Raw genomic sequence first — 19,370 nt, forward strand, 5'->3', positions numbered from 1 at the left:
CACAGTACGTCCGGATCCGCCTCAAGATTGACCAACTAGAATCGCCCTTAAGGTGCTAGGAATTTTCGGCTATTGTTGTGCAAGTGTATGACTGAATTTTCTTTCAAAAACTTACCCTTTAGAATACTTCAATCGTGTCTGTAAATAATGACCCTAGGCACTTATTTATAGAGGTATGGAAAAGGAACTGGAATCCTATTAGGATACTAATTAATTTAATTAGAATCCTGCTAGGACTCTATTAAATAAACTTTATCTAATAGGTTTAGGATTTAATCTTTTATCGAATCCCGATAGCTTTAGGATTCGCACACGAGCATCGCACGAGCACCGTACACCCGCGCAGGCCTTGCGGCCCACGCTGAGCGCACAACGCTAGGCCCATGCTGCTGTCCACGCGCGCCCATGGCTTCGGCTGGGCCTGGCTTGCGCTGGGCCTGGTCGAGGCTTGGCGTGTGTTGGTGATGCGTGTGGCTTGCTGGGCGATGGCCTGGCTTCGTGCTGGGCCTTCGTCTAGCGAGCCTCGTCCGACGCTAATTCGTACGATACGCTTCCGATTAAATTCCCGATTTCGGAATTTGTTTCCGATACGAACAATATTTAATATTTCCGATTCCGGAATTAATTTCCGTTTCGAACAAATATTTAATATTTCCGTTTCCGGAATTATTTTCCGATTCCGATAATATTTCTGATTCTGACAATATTTCCGTTTCCGGCAATATTTTCGATTCCGGCAATATTTCCATTTCCGATAATATTTTCCGATACGTACCATGTTTCCGTTTCCGGCAACATCTACGACTTGGATAATATTTATATTTCCGATACGACCCATATTTCCGTTTCCGGCAATATCATCGTTTCCAGAGTATTCATTTCTTGCTTGTGACGATCTCAGCTCCCACTGAAACCAAGATCCGTCGATTCCGAATATCCATAGATAGAGTATTTAATGCCATTAAGTACTTGATCCGTTTACGTACTATTTGTGTGACCCTACGGGTTCAGTCAAGAGTAAGCTATGGATTAATATCATTAATTCCACTTGAACTGAAGCGGCCTCTAGCTAGGCATTCAGCTCACTTGATCTCACTGAATTATTAACTTGTTAATTAATACTGAACCGCATTTATTAGACTTAACATTTAATGCATACTTGGACCAAGGGCATTATTTCCTTCAATACGATCCCTCCATATAGGAATCTCAATGCCATTCTTCCTCATAAATGAAGTAACTTTGTTCAGGAAAGCATACAATCCATTATCTCTCAACCTTTGCAAACTCTTCTTGGTTACATCAACCATATTCATTGCATTCACAATGTCTTGATCACTCATTTGCAATGCAAAATTCAACTCATATGTAATCCCAAAGATTGACACCATCAAGTGTGCCACAAAAAGAAAATCAGGTAACATCAACAAGTTTGTTATTGCACAAGTTTTGTTTTGGTCGGCCTTATCAATGGTAGAATCAGCGATGGCATCAAGTGACTCGAGAATAGGACGATACAAATCCAGTACATTCACAATATTTCTAAAATGAGACCCCCAACGAATGTCACCCGGCCTCTTCAAGCAAAGTTCTTGATTTAAATCGCTCCCGGTTTAAATTTCACCTAATGGTAAAGCATCTACAACACGTTAAGCTTGTATCTCTCGAAGAAATTCTTTCCGCTTAGGTGAACCACCAACAAAATTCAAGAAAAGAGGAAGGACATCAACAAATAACCAGCTGCAATCAGTGTTATTTTTAGCAACAACAACTAGCGTCAATTGGAGTTGTTGAGAAAAACAATGCACACAATATGCAGATGGAGAATCATTCAAGATAAGTGTTTTGAGACCATTAATCGAACCTTGCATATTACTTACACCATCATATACTTGACCTCAGATACTAGAAATACTTAGAGAATGCTCCATAAGTAATGATTCAATTGCATCTTTAAGAGTAGCAGCAACAGTATTAGCAACATGAATAATACCAAGAAAGCGCTCTTTTACCTCCCCTCTTCTGTCAATATAATGCAAACAAAGAGAAATTTGTTATGTATCAGATATATCATCATAATCATCCGTAAGGATAGAAAAAAAATCCATCGCCCATTTCTTCCATAATTGCTTTTGTCTCTGGAACATGCATTCATAATTTTCTTTTGAATTTTTTGGGAAATAATCTGAAAATTTTTAGGGGCATTTTCCAAAACAACATTTTCGATATCAAGTCTATCATTTACATGGAACTTCACAAGTTCAATGAAATGGCCACGATTTAATGAATCTTGACTTTCATCATGACCCCGAGTAGACAATCCTTGAATTGCAAGCCACTTCATACATTTAACAGAAGCTTCTAAGCGAGTTTTGTATTGACTTGTGAATTCCTTGGTTTGCTTGACAAAGGAAGATGTAAGAGAACCTTTTTTGTTGAGAAAATCGGTATACGCTTCCTTAGCTTGTTTATGAGCACTCGTGGGGAGACCACCAATATGCTTCTTTAATGCCTATGGTTTGTTCTAACTTCGAAACCTCGTGCAACAAAAGCATTATACCCAGCGTTGTCTTTTTTGAACAAATAGCAACCAAAACAATATGTTGCATCCTTTTCAATACTATATTCAAGCCAATCTCCATGATCATCAAACCATTTGGGGTTAAATCGACGTATTCTTTGCCTAAAAGTACCAAAAGGAAAGGCAAATGTTTTAGGTTGACAAAGTTCCCTTTGAATGTATTCTCTTATAACAGTATCCTTATCACTTGGATGAAAATGTATCATTTTTCTCCTTTTCCTCGGTTCATGAGGAAGATTTGAAACTTCAGTTGTTTATATGCGTTCGGCTCTATCTAAATTAGATGTTTCTTATATTCGCATCAATCTCATTTATATTATATTTTTTATATGTTATTTAAGGTGTAAATGTAATAACACAAATTTATTTCTTACATTCGCACGCATTGCATGTATATAAGACTAGTAAGTAAATAAATTGGGTATTGTTTAAGTAACATAAGGTTGAGTCAAGGGTGTTGTAGATTATTAAACCATAAAATTGAAAAATATTAAGAATAAGGGATGACGCACATATAATATAGAAAATTATGCACTTGTTACAACTGTAGATGAAGGTCAACCTTTTGATTGATTCACACAATAAATATTTTCTCTCTACAAAATCTGGTGGATCTGTTGTAGAGGTTGATTAGATTAGATGAGGATGAAGGTGTATGGGAGTGATTATCCAATAACACCAAACGTGATGAGAGTATTAGCCGCTGCATATGAGAAGGAGTTGGAGTTTGACTACGTCCCTCTTGACATCAAGTCCGGTGCTCACAAGCACCACCCTTACCTTTCCCTCAATGTCTGTACGCTTTTACTTCTTCTACATCTTACATCAATTATTATTTATTGTCATGTCATACTATATTTTAATATTTTGTTTCCGATCGATATGCCTAAGAATAGGATTATGGATAGTCCCTTTTGTTAAAAGGGACATTAGGGGGTTCGTATACCTAGCTTTAGATATACTATACTCGGAAACAAGATGGACTTATTTGAAATTCCGTAAGCTTATCTATACCTGAATTTATCTTAAACTCCCTGCATAATTTACTAGGGCGCGTTTTTGAAATTTATTTCATAAGAAATTAAACTATTTCTTAAATAAGTCGACTAAAACTCAAAAACTCATTTGATAGGAATGGTGGAGAACTCACCTTGTAACTTTACTTTCACCTAGACTTTGCAAAATTGGAAGGGGGTAATATCTATCTTCAACTTGTACTTCCAACTGGTTTAACTTTGCTATGTACGCGAGAGGCCAGCAAATGCCGGCCTATGCCTTTCAATTGTGATTTATAGTAAAAGGTTGACTTTTTTAACAAGGATTTTATGGGTTGTTTAAATTACCCGCAATTGAATTGAAGAGGCCGTTTGATCAATTTGGTAAAAAAAAAAGTTGAACGACAATTTAATACTCCCTCCCTCCGTCTCTTTTTGTTCTTTACGTTTTTCTTTTTGGGTGTCCCAAAATGTTCTTTGCATTTCCTATTATATTATTACATAAATGCTTTAATATTCTATTAAATTTTGTGTCTAATTATTATTTTAATCAATTAAATTTATTTGATCATTTAATATTTCACATATTTCCAATAGGAAATTAAAATGTTCTCATGTTCTCTGTTTTTTCACAAATTTGCGAAAGACATGTTATAAATAAACGTAATTTTTCTTTTTTAAATAAAAAAGTAGAGATTTTCAATGCACATTCATTAATAAACGTGCAAAATACCAAATGTAACAAAAGAGATGGAGGGAGAAATAAAAGTTGTTCATTCGGCAATTGATGAAAAAACCAAATTCAGTGACAATTTGATACGGAGTATTAAAAATTAATTTTGGCGACAGTTGGCCACAAATTCGAACTTGGCTTGGAAAAGCCCATACGTCGACGCCATGCGTTTTGATAGTTTACATAGACAGAAGAACAAGTAATTAATTGCATCTCCTACATATGCCATATGTGTTGTATTTGCACTTTTGCAGCCATTTGGTCAAGTTCCGGCTCTTGAAGATGGAGACGTCAAGCTTTTCGGTAAGCTACTACTCCGTAGTCCGTACATCAACTAACTAGTTACGGATTCTAGAAACAGTCCATTGACAAAAAAATTCTTAGTTTAAATTAATTATTTGCGTTATATATGTAAAATGACACATTGTAACAAATTTCTTTGTAAAAATAGAATCAAGAGCTATTACAAGATACATAGCACATGAATACGAAAGCAAAGGAAATCAATTACTAATAAAAAAAATGGCACTTGTGGAAGTTTGGGCAGAAGTAGAAGCTCTCCAATTTGACACAGTGGCTATAAAACTAGGGTGGGAGCTTGTCTACAAGAAGATGTTCGATCAACATGGAAGCCGACATGGCAGTTGTGGAAGAAAACAAGTTGAAGTTGTCTAAGGTCCTTGATGTTTATGAATCGCGGTTGGCTCAATCTAATTACTTGGGTGGTGAAACCTTTACCTTGGCTGATCTTCATCATTTGCCTATTGTACACTACTTAACCAGCAGCCAAGAGAAGCAAATGTACGTTTGAGGAGCGTCCTAATGTGAGTGCTTGGTGTAAGGATATCTTGTCTAGGCCTGCTTGGGGAAAAGTTGTGGCCTTGCAGGAGAAGCTTAAAACTTAGTTATATATTCTCCCTGCATGTAGCCAAAATGAGTTACACTACTGTATTTTGAGATCATTGTAATATATATAATGCTTTTTCATGTTCAATTATCTTACATTGTCAAATCAGTAAACCATCAATTATCTTCTACTATTATTCAAGCATTCGATCAATTCGGACTAATCACGTGCTATAATCTTTGGCAAATTTGTGAGAAAAAGACCTTTTATATTACACTTTTTGTGAAAAAACACCTTTTCATTTTTTTTTGTGAGAAAACACCTACGGAGTAACATATTACTCCAAAAAGTCAAAAGTCAAAAGTCAAGTCAAGTTTGATAAACACACTTTGATGTTTGATTTCGGCCAAAAAGTCAAGTTTTCGGCGTTGACTCTCACTTTTTTCCTCTAAATACGTACGTGTATTATACTATTGAAAATCATCATAGGAACCAATGCACATAGTTAGAAGGAAATGTTGGAAATCAACGTTTGAAAACTTGACTTTTTGGTCGGAATCATACCTTAAGGTGTGCTTAATCAACAATATTAATATATAAGGTGTTTTTTCACAAAATCTGTAACACAAGGTCTTTTCTCACAAATTTACCATAATCTTTTAACTGATCGATCTTAAGAAAATTTCAAACCATGAAGTAACAATTTCTAGGCCAACTATTAGCATTGATATTGAAGTAATACTACAAAATTCCTATTTTAAGTGTTGTTCATTGCAATTGATTATTCCGAATTGTCAATAACTTGAACTTTGTAAAATTTAGTCTCAACAACTAGACAAACCTTACAGTCGCTCCTTAGACTAACTTATGTACGTGCATGTACTTAGTAATATAGGAACCACAAACGCTTAGATCAACTGGTAAGGGAGTTGTTACATCTTAATCATAATTCTTGAGCACAAGCCTTAGGAACGAAACATCATTGATAGGGAACGCGTTCCGGGTAGTGTAGTAAAGTTACATTGTTTAGGTGAGCATCTCTAGGAAGGGATCATAACAAAAGATTATGAATTATATTCTTAAGATTTAGTCAGAAAATCAGAGTTTGGGTAGAAATTCAAATCATTACACCAACTCCTGATCTTAATCATTAAGCATACACTATGAAACAGCTAAATGCTGCTTTATCTTAATATTCACCAGAAATAGAATAACTTTGCAGAGATCAGCTTTGCTACTGCAATCAGCCATTGCTAATTCATTACACACCCAGATGGGCCTCTGTTAATCCCCTGTCTCAAAAGTACCTTCTTCAATTCCACACACTTGTAAGTTGTAATCATCAACTAGCACCCCGAAACCACAAGCGATTCTATCTATATGTTCAGCAATACTTGGGGTTGGGACTTAGGATTAATAGGAAAGATTTTGTGATGGTATCATCTAACTTTCATATTTAAGGTTGATCAAACAAAATCTTAATTGGTTACAAAAATTTCCTACAAAGGAGAAATTTAGTCTTGACATTTGACATTATGTTCAAGACTTCAAGTGATGTAACAATTAATAACAAAACCGTCTCCAAATGGATGGAATCGACCACATGAACCAAAAGTCTCGAGACACAAGACATGTTCTCAGTCTTTCGCAGTAAGTCAAGACATCATTGGTAAAGGGTGTTTCTATATAAATGAGCCTAATTGGAGCGATTTAAGCCCAGTATGGCTAGGGACAACTTGGGCAAACTATATCAGTACAACTTGGGCAAACGATATCCAAGGACGAAAGAATATATTGTAGTCCAATTCTCATGTTTGTTAAGGGAGAATAGAAAAACGAGCTATTCTCAATTGATTACTTTAGTTTTTTACTAAGGTTACTTTTTGTGTGTTAATAGTGTTACTTTTAAACAATAGTCACATTTACTCCTAATATTAATAAGGGTTACTGCTTTTTCATAATTTCGGTTATTTTTATAGTTTTATAAGAGTTACTTTTAATCAAGATACTTATTCACTTGAAATAGTAACTCTAGATTTTACATTAAGTAACTACTCAATTTATAATATGATATGATAGGATAGTAATTCTCAATTTATAATTAATATAATACTTAAACACATGCATAGTGTGTTTAACTACTAAACAAAAAAGAGAAAAAATAAAATCAAAGACCAAGTTTGCGTTCGTAATTGAAAAATCCAGCAACACTTTAATTTGTTGGTTTTTTTTTTTAACTAGGTAAGAAGAAGGGATCCTATTGAACTAGTACCTAGCACAGGTTAACCAGTCCAGCTACGCAGGTCTTCGTTTAAGCCACTCCTTGTGACCTCAAAATCACAAGGTGAGTTCCCTACCAACTCCACCAACTTATGTTGATTAAGACTCATCATCTGATAATACTGTACTACTTATTTACTATAAAAAAAATTACTATAAGAGTATATGACCCGAACCAAAAGCGACAAAGAACGACCCGTTTGGCACCTTGTTTTTGTCAACATGGGTACATCACTATTCACTCCACCAATTCTCCATATTTTATGCTACGATACATAGCTTGGAAGAACTCGATACATTGGGTATTGGTTCAGGTGGAATTCCACCTAATAAGATTCCCCCCTTTTAACTCAATTCTTGAGGTTTACTTTATTAAAGTTAACTTTTTAGTACTAACTTAGACACTCTCGAGCATACAAAACCCCTTATTGTGCATGAGAATTATACTAATTAAAAAAAGACAATTTTCAAATTCCAACCAAAACCGAATGTGAGCAAGACAAGGAAGGAGTAAACAATGGCAAGAGGAAAATTAAGATAGCCACTGAAAGTGAACCTCTTCTACATTCTATAGTCTAGAACAAAAACGGAAAGTGAACCTCGTCTACGTTATTGCCCGTGTCTATAGTCTAGAACAAAAACGGAAAGTGAACCTCGTCTATATTATTGCCCGTGTCTATAGTCTAGAACAAAAACGGAAAGTGAACCTCGTCTACGTTATTGCCCGTGTCTATAGTCTAGAACAAAAACGGAAAGTGAAGACAATAAAAACGACACTAGTAACGAAAAAGTATGGCTTTACATATCAGAATGAAGGAGGATACACGTCAGACAGTAAAGAAAAGAAAAAGAGAGATCTTTCATTCCTCACAAGTCACAAGTCACAACTAACAAAATATACATATTCTAACATGGATATTACCTAACTACGAAGAAATCCTACCAATTGATAATTAAGTAATATAAAATAAAATTCAGGAAGAAAATAGAATTTCCGATCTGAATTTTACATTCCTTTTTCTTTGGCGTTTAACAGTATAATGCATATGTTCTTCTGAAGCCTTCTTGGAGCAACTCTGAGTTTATGATACTACATCAGACGACATTGACTTCCATTGTCATTGTAATAATGTTCATCATCAGGTACCTCATAGATCGGATTCGGCGGTGGAGGTGGGGGAATATGCATCATGGGATACTGCGGATATTCGTAAGCGTAGTGTGGTGGGGCATAGTATGAGGAACTACTGCTAGGTTGTGCCATACTGTAACTGATTCCGAGTTGAGGAGCTGGAGGATACATGTAACCTTGCTGATTTGGATGATCAAAGGTATCAGTAGGCCTGTGATATGGCCCGTCTGGGTAACCTTGATTCGGGGGCCCAAAATTGTTTGGAGGCCCATGGTTCATTGGTTCGTTGGGCTTGACATGCTGCATTGAATACCCATCTCCTGGTGTTGGTGTTGGTGCTTGTGTTGAGACTGCTACTGGTGCCGGTGCCGGTGCCGGTGCCGGTCCTGGTGTTGGGGCTGGTGTTAATCCTTGTGCTGGTTCAGGTGCAAGTGTTTCCATGGGGACTGGTGATTCTGCAGGAACTGGTAATTCTTGAGGCACTGAAGCTGGTGCAGGTGGCGTTGGTGCCGGGGTCTCAGACGCTATAGCTGGTGCTGCTTCTGGTACGGATACAGGTGAAGGGGTTGATGCTGGTGGTTTTATCGGGTTCTTGTCATTTCCAGCATTACCACTGTTTCCTTTACTTTTCTTTTTCTTCTTTTTATCACTACCTCCACCATTGCTGTTTCCATCAACTCCTGCATTCTCTAACTGTAATGACTTTTCACCAACAAGAGGAGGAACCGTTTTAGAGTTTTCACCTTCTTTAAGAGTTTTGCCAGGGTTTGCATGATTCTCAGCTGATTTTTTTTCTTTTTTCTGACCACCTTCTCCAGTAGCTTTTGCATTTCCTTTCTGGGTTTTTTTGATGTTTTTCTCATCGCTTTCTTTTGCGGCCTTAATCTTTTCTTTCGCATTACTTGGTGCTTCCGACATGTTATCTTTCTTCACAGACTGGTCTGCCCACAATTCTGCAGGTTTACCAGATTTAGATAGTTTTTGTAGAAGAGTCTGAGCTTCTATATTTCCAGTCACAGTAACCTTGTGTTGTTGAGCATCAATTGTTGTCATATAAACACCTGCAGAAATAAGCATAATATGAAACAGAACTATCAGTACGATGAAACCCGGAAAATAATAGCAAAACAAGTTATGCAGTGATGCACAAGCACAACATAGGCCAAACACAAGTCATATATGAAATAATAATTACTAAAACAACCAAAACGAGTCGAGGTCAGTTACGAACTTCCCATCGATTTCCCTCAAAAAAAAAAAAAAAACGAACTTACCATCTATCTTCTGAAGAATTTTCTTCACTTTCTTCTTGCAACCTTCACAGTGTATTGGAACTCTCAAGGTCCAAGTCTGTTAACACGAGTTAAAAAGATATTAGTACAAGAAACAGGAAAAAGGTAAAGCATGCATGAGGAACTCAGAATCTGATCCATGGTATATTCCCATACCTGGTATTTTAAAGGTCCCTGGAGATTGTCAGCTGGTGAAGCCATCTCTTAAGGGTTTAAAGTGAAAGGGAGAGGAGTAATATTGTTCGATAAGCGAGGTTTAGGCTTTTTAGCAGAAAGAATGCTTCATAAGAGTGTTTTAAGGAAGTGTATGCTCATGTTTATATCAGACTGAATATATGTAGAGGGAGTAGAAAGTAAAGAAAACAAGGCACAAGAAATAAAGGCATTGTAGCAATTTATTTATTTTTTAAAAGACACTTTTTGGCATAGAATTATAGTATAAGATGGACCCGCGATGTATTAGTTTGTCATATAAGTACCTAGTATGAGTCGGTGTCCAAATGTCAGAATCGGCCATTTTATACTGTCTAAATACACAACTCCACCATTTTCTGAAAAAAAATTGCATGTTTTCAGCGTAGATGCATGGATACCGGTCAATCTTGTACAATACACAGTTCAATACAAAGTTCAACACAGCTACCATAACAACATTGAAAGTTTGTAATACATGATATCACTTTCCAGGGCTCCCAACCTAAATAATTAGGTAAACGTAAGACGGCAAAATATTATGTAAAAGACATATAAGAATAAAATCTATGTCACAAGCAACAGCACTATGCGTATATGGTGTTTTCTTAATCACATGACAGTAATAGGTTGAAGCAAAAGTGGCAACCTCACTGATTGAGATTGAGCAAACATAAAGATTTAAGTAATAAAAGGTAAATAATTCATAGGTGAATATAATAAGGCCATATGGGTTATACATCTTGCTAATCAACTCATTAGTTACAGACTTACAGTCCCTCTTTCGCAGAATAGTAGCCAATATTTGATTGTAACTATTAAACCTTTGCGAAGTATAACCATCTTTTTTTTAACCACCCAATCAAACTAAAACGATAATAAAATAATGGAAACAGGTTTTATATATTCATAATTAACCTATCAATCAACAATCAAAATGAGTCTATTTTAAGTGCCAAAATCAAATATGAAATATTTATTTTAATATTTTTCAACTAGTAGATGGAAAAATTAACTGAAGATCCACCCCTCATAGGAGTAGGGACCATCTTTCAAAGTCCAAAGAATGCAAGGAGTTATTAAAAACATTTATAAAAGATGAAAAGTAGAGGAAAAATGAACACATCCATTAGAAAAAAAAAACTTTAGAAGCCAATAAATAAAGCACAAGGCATTATTAGATTTAGACAGGACTACAGTTACCACCTTTGCTACTGTCTAGCAAAGTTTCCTTAGTTGATGAAACATTGTAAAACAACACTTTTTTATGTTTTGGTAAAAAAGATGGCTTTTTGGTACTAAGTAATTAGCTGGAAAGGACTTAAGGATAAGGAGAGGGAGGGGGAGGGGGAGGGAGGAAGAGAGGGTGTGTTTGATTCGACGGGAAAACGTTATGTAACATTTGAGATTCCTTCTTTTATTAAAAGAAGTATTTTCCATTTTCGGGGGGAAAGAACAGGAGTAAAAGTTAAATCAAAATGCTTAAAAGCTACCCTTATATATGTCAATGTTATCTATTTTTTAGTGATAATATTTTTTTATTTTAATCAAAATGATTTTCTCAAAATCACTATTAATGTATAAAATTAAAATTAATCATTTAACCCTTTAAAATGCTTATCTATCAACTTTGTGTTATAATATAAAAGTTAAAAACCTGATAAAAGTTACAAAAAAAACTGGGTAAAATTTATCATGGCGTACAATAAATTTATTGTACAAGTTATGCGTGCAAGACTTTTTTTTAAAATCATCACAAATAAATATAGGAAAATTATATATACAGCCCGTGACCCGCGTATAAAGAGGTAAAAGTGGAATTTAGCTTAACATAAACATTAATTACAACAATTTACACGTGAATTTGACTTGCATCCTAAATTAATACCAATTTAGGAAATACATTTAATACTTATATGCAATGCAACCCCTAAATGATATGTCTATTATTACATATAAACATAAGTAAAATTGTTTACCCCTTGGGCCATCACAAACCAAGCGGGAGAAAAGGGCATTCCAAGTCGTTTTTCTTTTTGCCGTCTTATACACTCCCTCCGTCCCTCAAAACTATAACTTCAAACTTTAGATGGGAGTGGAAAAAGTATTAGATAATTCACAATTTTAAGAAAATCCTACAGCAGATAAGAGACAAGAGTGGCATTACGAGTCAATCATCAACTGATATCCACTGAAATAACCATGAACAATTTTTGCAGCCATTTTATGGGTTCTACAGCATTACCTAAATATGCAAATCGTATATGAATGCACTATCATTATCACCAATGAAGTGGAGAAGAACTTTACGTTAATGCAAAACTACTTTTATTATCTCATAAGTCATAACCCAGTAAGATAGGTTCCTTATATAATTGAGCAATCTCTATTCCTTCATTGAGCTGCTGAGTTCAGACTTTACAGAATAAGACAACGATCGAAAGCAGCCAAGAGAAGGAAAGTCCTATGACTGTCGAATTCATGAAATAAACAAATGAACAACGTCCTGGCTGTTTAGCAAATAATTAAGTTATAATTAAAAGTTTCAATTAAACAACAGATATAAGAAGATTGCAGTTTGGGGAAAAGTGGTTATCTTCATGTAAAGCAGCATACGTACCTAATCTCATTCATTGTTGGCTTTCTGTCCACATACTTGTAACTTGGACTAACGTCATAGATGTCCATGAAAATGCATATCTACTCTGTACTCCGACATATGTGATCTGCGTTATTGATAATCATCACTGAGTACATTCACATCTAATCAGTGCACACATACATATCATTTTACAAATAACTAACGTGAATGTCCATGACAATGCATCCTTTATAAAGCAAGCACTGACCTCCATCTCATTATAAATGAATCCGAACAAGAAGATGAACCTGTGGTCACACAGAAATGGTGAGGAAAGTAATCTAGTCAATAGTAGTTATTTGTATCATGTACAGATGCAGTAACACAATATCTGTAAGCAGATAAAATTCAGAGGACAAGGATAACTAAGATATGGGAAATCTGTAAATACAAATCAGTTTTTTAAGTGCAGTGTCTGATTCTAAGCAAATGAGGGCAATTTCATATACATATGGACTAGTGATTTTATTTCAGTCTTTATTTTTAAATAAAAAATAATATTAACAGGACACAAATGGAGTGTCATTCGTCAATAAAAAAAAAGGGACAAAAATAACCAACCCTCAATCAGAAAGAAGTAAAAATCATGAATGAAGGTAATATCAATGTTCTCTCCACAACCTCAAGAGCACAAAAGGAAGAGGGAGAGGAGAAGAAACAGAGAGCCCCCCATTGGAAAGGAATAATTTCAAGAACAAAAACTATAGGATGTAAAATTATGATCTCAGAAAATGAGGCACCCAAAACTTGTTTGTTAGTTGAGAGGGAAATTAATGAATAATCTTTGAAAAAGTTCTGTTATGGTAGTCCTGAGCCCGAACAAGAGAAGAGATTGACCACATATTAGTCTGACGGGTTTCCATCCTAAAACCAATTGGTGATAGGCGGAGTAGCCCACCAATCTTATATTTTAGTCAATATCTCACTATTTCTCCAATGTGGGATAACTAGTACAATACTCACATGCGGATTATACCCTTAACAGTACAAAGTCAGAAATGCCAAAATTTTGATTAGGATTCTATGCTTCACGAAGGTTTGACGCGGGATTTCAGAGGACTTTATTATAAATAAGCAGCAAGATTTACTTTATTTGAACTTGAAATCTTGAAGGCAGCTACCCGATCCTATATTTCTACAAATCCACTGCATGGTCATAAGTTCTATAAGGTATAACTATCTCTTCTCCCATGAAAAGAAACGAGAAAAAACAAGGAATTAAAGCCTTTGAACTAAGTGCAAGATGGAATCCATGCTTCCCATATATAAACATTCAGAAAGAATAGCACTCCCCAGACTGCTACTAATTTCTTTTTCTTCTTTGTTAGAGCTGTGCTGGTTACAGAACTGAAGGCATTGTTTTAGGTCAATGAAAATCAGTATCCCCATTCCCCACACAGATAATGATCTCAAACATAGAAAGCTGTAGTATTGAGTGGCCCCTGCTAAAGGCTCAACAGGTAAAGCGATAGTACTTAGCTTAAGATTTATAATCATCAACAAAAGATCTTGAGATTTGCTAAAATCTTTCTGCAGTTTCCTAAAAGAGCTTTACAACACCTTGACACTGCACATGTACACGGTATAGGTTTAGCTGGAGACCTACGCTGAACATCAAAATGCTAATAAGATTATTCATACTTAAACTTCTTTACAGTTTGCATAATTGCACCCAGTTTATTAGAATTCAATATCACCAAACTGCATTTGGTTCAGACGCAAGTTGCATTTGCTTCTAACTCTTAGAATATAGCTCCACGCTTGCTGAATGGTTGTTGGGCTAGGACAGTTATTGAACAAATAGTGTTTTAAATGGTCGGATCAAGGATTTCTTCAACAATTATGATACTAAAGGTTGTTTAAGGCTTCTCCAAAATCATGCCTTTTACAAATCAAGCACTAACAATCACAATAGCGAGCAAGCATGGAACAAGTTATTTTTTGTGGAACATTGGATAGACTACATGAGAAACAGCAACTATAAAGTTTATTTAAAACTATACCTGTGTAAATAGACGCCTCAGCCACTGGCGGTTAGAAGTATTTGCAACAAGTGTAGTTCATTTCATAATGGCAATTGAGGAAAATCCATGATAACCTGAAATGAAGAATTCAAAGTCACATTTTCAACAAAGATGAATTACTAAAGTAAATTCCATCAACTCAAACCGCACCTCAGCCATCTCATTTCCTCTCTCTACACACTCCACCCCCAACATAAATCACAGCATCAGATTTGAGTACGGCAAACAGTAGAACTCATTTTAATAACTTCAGGCTTACATAACAAATACTTAACTCCTACATGAAATAGTATTAAAAAAACATATTATGAAAACTAACATTCCGAACTACTTGACTAATGACTGTTTTTCAAATCCAAAGTCCCAGGTATGGCACAAGTTCAACCAAGAACAGAGGGGAAAAGAGCATCAAGAACATGCTGTATAAAAAGATTCATGTCAGTAACACACTAACACCTTAAATCAAGCACAAACCAAGATGGATGGAAAATACAGTTGAACGTGAAATGAAAGTGACAAAATGATGCAATTCCTAGTTGACTGCCAACCAAATAAAACAAATCCATGAATTGAATCTCACTATAGCCAAGACATCAAATGTTAAAACTGCTTTGAAGAGAAAAAGGATTAGTGTAGATCCTTTATAATCATAATATGAAAATCCTTCATTACTTCCCAAAAGCTCAAGTACCTGAGAAAATTCGTATTTATCTCCACTCTAATTTATAGAAGATGAAATTTCACACTGATAAGCATGCCATATATGTACCTATTTATCAATAAAGTAAGCATTAACACAAGAAGGATTTTCTAATTTTACGCCACACATTAATTTTATTAATCAACAAGAATGAATCATAGACTAACACGCATATAATTTGTGAAATTTTTACCTCTACAGGAATTAGATTGTGTAATGCCACAAGACCCACAATCATTTCATTACTTCACTTGAGCAAACATGACTTTGACTGACCTTCTGAGCTAACCCATTGACTTTAATGTACTATGTGGGTTCATTGCGTGAACTGTACTTTCTTAACTTTCAATATAACATGTTTCAAAACTGACATCGAAGTCTTCATTTTCTCAACAGCCCAGTGCCACAATTCTATTCTTTTATCGCATCGAAAAGGGTCACAACTGTGTCAGTATCTTGTACTCAACGACAACTAGAAAGGAGAGTTATGTATGTTACATTATCCGGTTTTATACCCTTATCAACAGCTTCATTTGCCAGTCATTCAACTTACAACGGTTCCACGAGATTACCCTTTTAGCGACAACACCTTAATCATAAGATTATATGTATATAAATTAAGGTCCAAACCAATCGTCTTAACATGTTGGTATATAGCCACAACCATGTACAGCTCATCCTGCTCAATCACGCGATTAATTAAGTAATTATACAAGGCATCAAACCCTTTCTTCGTGTTTGAAACAGGACCTCTATACACATTTCAAACATACCCAAACTAACATAGCCATTCACCAAGGCATCAATGACTCTAACCACTGATGTAGTCATTTCAACCTTGAGTAACTCTGGCAACTCAGAAAGGTCAAACTCCAATTTGACAGCGTACAACTTAATCACCTCAAATAAAATCTTCCAACTGTTTAGCAGAACCTCTATCGCACAGTATTCCGATAACCAGCGCATACGTTTCGACATTGTGTCAAAACCCACATCCTTAAATGGAAAAGAATGAATAATCCTGATTTGGGATTTCTCAAACTCCTCAAGATTACAATTACATTGTGGGTGTCATATGCCTGGTTTGGGTCAGTTCTCAAACCCTTCAAAGTTTTCAATTATCATATTGGTGTCTAATTCATGCAATTCATCCTCAAATCACTACAACATTACAACTATTCTTACAAGTTACAAGTAAACCAGGAACTTGAATCAGTACTTGAATCAGTAAACCAGGAATTCAATTGAGCAGAAGCAGAAGCATAAGCGTAAGCGTAAGCTTAAGCAGTATTCTGACGAATAAAGATAGGCTTTTTTTGCTCAAATTCTACAGAAATGGACCTTACGGTTGAAACCCACATGAAATGTGATATTGGCATCCAGTATAACGCAATGTATAATTACAAGAAAATCCTATTGAAAAACCAAATGTTGAGAAAGAGTAGAACCTGGCTCAAGGGTGGAAGGGGGTGGGAGATGGCGGCTGCCTGGGGTTTAGCGGCGGAAGAGCGCTGTTAATGGTGGCAGTTCGGGAAAACCGAGGAGAATCAGACTCGGGAGAGGAGGTTTTGTGCATAAAATCTGTCAAATAAAACATTAAATTACCCACGTTGTCCCTTCCTTTTCTTCCCTACCTTTACCATTGTGTACCAAACATTGAATTCCTATCACTTTTTCTTATCATACCAAATATCAAAAAATATAGGAAAAATTGACAAAGGCAGTCCCAACTATGGACGTTCAACTTTAAAAGGGTCCAACTATGAATTATTCCTCAAAAGGTCTTGCGCGTACAAGGTGTACAATAAATTTATTGTACACCAAGATAACTTTTATGCAGTTTTTTGTAACTTTAACCTATTTTTCTATAACTTTTATATTAAAAATTAAAAAGTTGATAGATAAACATTTTAAAATGTTAAATGATTAATTTATACATTATTAGTGATTTTTAAGAAATAATTTGTATTCAAATGAAAAAATTTATCATTAAAAAATAGTTAACTTTTACATATATAAATGTAACTTTTAAGCATTTTGAGTCAACTTTTACTCCGGTGTACAATATTTATTGAACACCAATTATAAATAAGAATTTGTGATTATTCCTAGCAGGTCTCAACTATATAGGGTGTCAACTTTGTGTGGTCCCTTTCTGAAAATGACCGGCTGGAGGTGGTAAAAATGATGACGTGTGCGGTGAGTACCACATATCATTTATATCAAGTTCCATTTTAAAAAAAGCGACCCGTTTAATAAAAAAAAAACCACCCGTTTAATATTTTTTTTTTGAAAAAAACCACCCGTCATTCTTTCTTTGCTCCTTTCTCACCCACCTGCTACTTCTCTTCCCTCTTCCTACATTTATTCATTATTAGTTCAATCCTAATCATCTTCCCCACTTCATACAATAATCTTTATCATCTTTATTTAATTCAATTTATGTTTATGCGCATTCAGTTTCATCTTGGTTCCTTCAAGTTCTAATTTTGCATATTAATTTCACGAAAATGATAAATTAAAGGTCGCAACATGCGACCTTTAAGCCATGTCACAATGATGACATGGCACGCTTACGTGTCATTATTTTAATTGGAAAGAAAATATTTAATTTATATAACCTATTATACATGTTTAAAAAAAAGGTAGGAAAATCTTAATATTCTGATTTACGAATTGAATAATTTAATGTTTTATTTTAGAAAAATATTTATGATTTGTATACAAAATTAGAAAAAAAAAAATTACAGTATTTATATATATAGGAAATCAAAATAAAAATACATTTACATAATTTATACTTAGAAAATAAAAATTGACGAATTAGAAATTGTGGGTGAATTGGATTGAAATTGTAGTTCAATTAGTATATATGTTGCAAAAAAAACTTCGATGATTTGGGTGAGCAATTATCAGTTAGAGTATGACATAATTTTTTTTGAAAAGAATTCTCACAATTTGATACATAATACTCCGTATTGTATTCAGGTGCTTATTTAATACGGAGTATTTAGACTTGAAAAAAATTCTGACGGTTTGGTACCCACTCATAATGAAATAAGTTACGGAGTATTATAAACTAATGTATTATAAGTAATTGAATTTCATTTACATAAAATATATTGTCAGATTATAAATTAATGTACTTTTTTAATTAAAAGTATATATTAGATAATACTTTTTATTTTTTAAATTTGTAATATATAAGATAAACGGAAATACATATCTACTGTAATTATGTAAATATAATAAATATTTGTTTCCTTTTTTGTATCGACTACCTTATTTAACTACTTTCATAGTAAAAATATAACATTGATAGTAAAAATATTTTGATGACCCATGACCTACATGGCGCCCATGTGGAACCATTAAAAAAATGACACATAGGATTGCGACAACTAACACTTATCGCAAGTTGCGACTTTTATCGTTGCCCTTAATTTCATTTGGGTTGGTTCTATACTTCGATTTCTGTTTTTCATCATAAATACATATGGGGTTGCTTAAATTTCTGTTTTGGTCCCATAAATTCATTCGGCGTTAGTTTAATTTTTGGGTTTCCCACTGAAATAATCTTGGGTTTGTTTTTTTTGTTTTCCCCCGATAAATTAACTTGGGGTTAGTTAAATTTTTTTGTTTCCCACACGATGTTGGTGGTGGGTAAAATGCTAGGAACTATGGGTGGGGAAAGGCTGGTTAGGATAATGCGGAGGGAAGGTGGGTAGGGGCGGCAAGTGGGTGGGAGGGGAGGGAGGACCTGCGGGTGATAAGAGGCTAGCGGTGGTGGCCGAAAGTTGCGGGTGGTGGTGAGGTACTTTTTGCAGAGGAGTGAACAGAAGAGGAATGAAGGGATGAAGGAGTAATTAATGGAGGGTGAAGAAGGATGGTGAAAAGGAGAAAACACGTCCCACTTACTAATTTTCCCTCAAATAATTTGGAAAGAAAAGGTA

General features: G+C 35.0%; 2 protein-coding genes and 1 pseudogene across 13 annotated transcripts; 1 reads left to right on the forward strand and 2 right to left on the reverse strand.

The window, feature by feature from the left end:
- Window positions 1-1,649: 1,649 nt before the first annotated feature.
- LOC130463565 (uncharacterized) lies at window positions 1,650-2,787 on the reverse strand. The gene is made up of 3 exons (XM_056832731.1): window positions 2,561-2,787; window positions 1,916-2,022; window positions 1,650-1,864 (listed from the first exon to the last, which is right to left on the reverse strand). Exons 1-3 carry the CDS (start codon window positions 2,785-2,787, stop codon window positions 1,650-1,652), a joined length of 549 nt encoding a protein of 182 aa, XP_056688709.1.
- A 287-nt stretch (window positions 2,788-3,074) lies between these two features.
- LOC110788595 (glutathione S-transferase-like) lies at window positions 3,075-5,370 on the forward strand (annotated as a pseudogene).
- A 2,901-nt stretch (window positions 5,371-8,271) lies between these two features.
- LOC110788619 (heavy metal-associated isoprenylated plant protein 36) lies at window positions 8,272-17,021 on the reverse strand. 12 transcript variants are annotated; one of them, XM_056830748.1, is made up of 8 exons: window positions 16,866-17,003; window positions 15,409-15,486; window positions 14,697-14,791; window positions 12,902-12,941; window positions 12,673-12,778; window positions 10,017-12,135; window positions 9,843-9,918; window positions 8,272-9,629 (listed from the first exon to the last, which is right to left on the reverse strand). In XM_056830748.1, the coding sequence occupies exons 6-8, from the start codon at window positions 10,059-10,061 to the stop codon at window positions 8,527-8,529; spliced, it is 1,224 nt and encodes a 407-aa protein (XP_056686726.1). In that variant the 5' UTR covers window positions 10,062-12,135; window positions 12,673-12,778; window positions 12,902-12,941; window positions 14,697-14,791; window positions 15,409-15,486; window positions 16,866-17,003; the 3' UTR covers window positions 8,272-8,526. The 12 variants fall into 12 exon arrangements, with proteins under 12 accessions (XP_056686726.1, XP_021848943.1, XP_056686729.1 ...); XM_021993251.2 differs by lacking the exon at window positions 15,409-15,486 and having other exon boundaries at window positions 10,017-10,339; window positions 16,866-17,021; XM_056830751.1 differs by lacking the exon at window positions 15,409-15,486 and having other exon boundaries at window positions 10,340-10,411; window positions 16,866-17,021.
- Between the last annotated feature and the right edge of the window lie 2,349 nt (window positions 17,022-19,370).

This window comes from Spinacia oleracea, chromosome 6 (assembly GCF_020520425.1).
Source record: "Spinacia oleracea cultivar Varoflay chromosome 6, BTI_SOV_V1, whole genome shotgun sequence".
Lineage (NCBI taxonomy): Eukaryota > Viridiplantae > Streptophyta > Magnoliopsida > Caryophyllales > Amaranthaceae > Spinacia > Spinacia oleracea.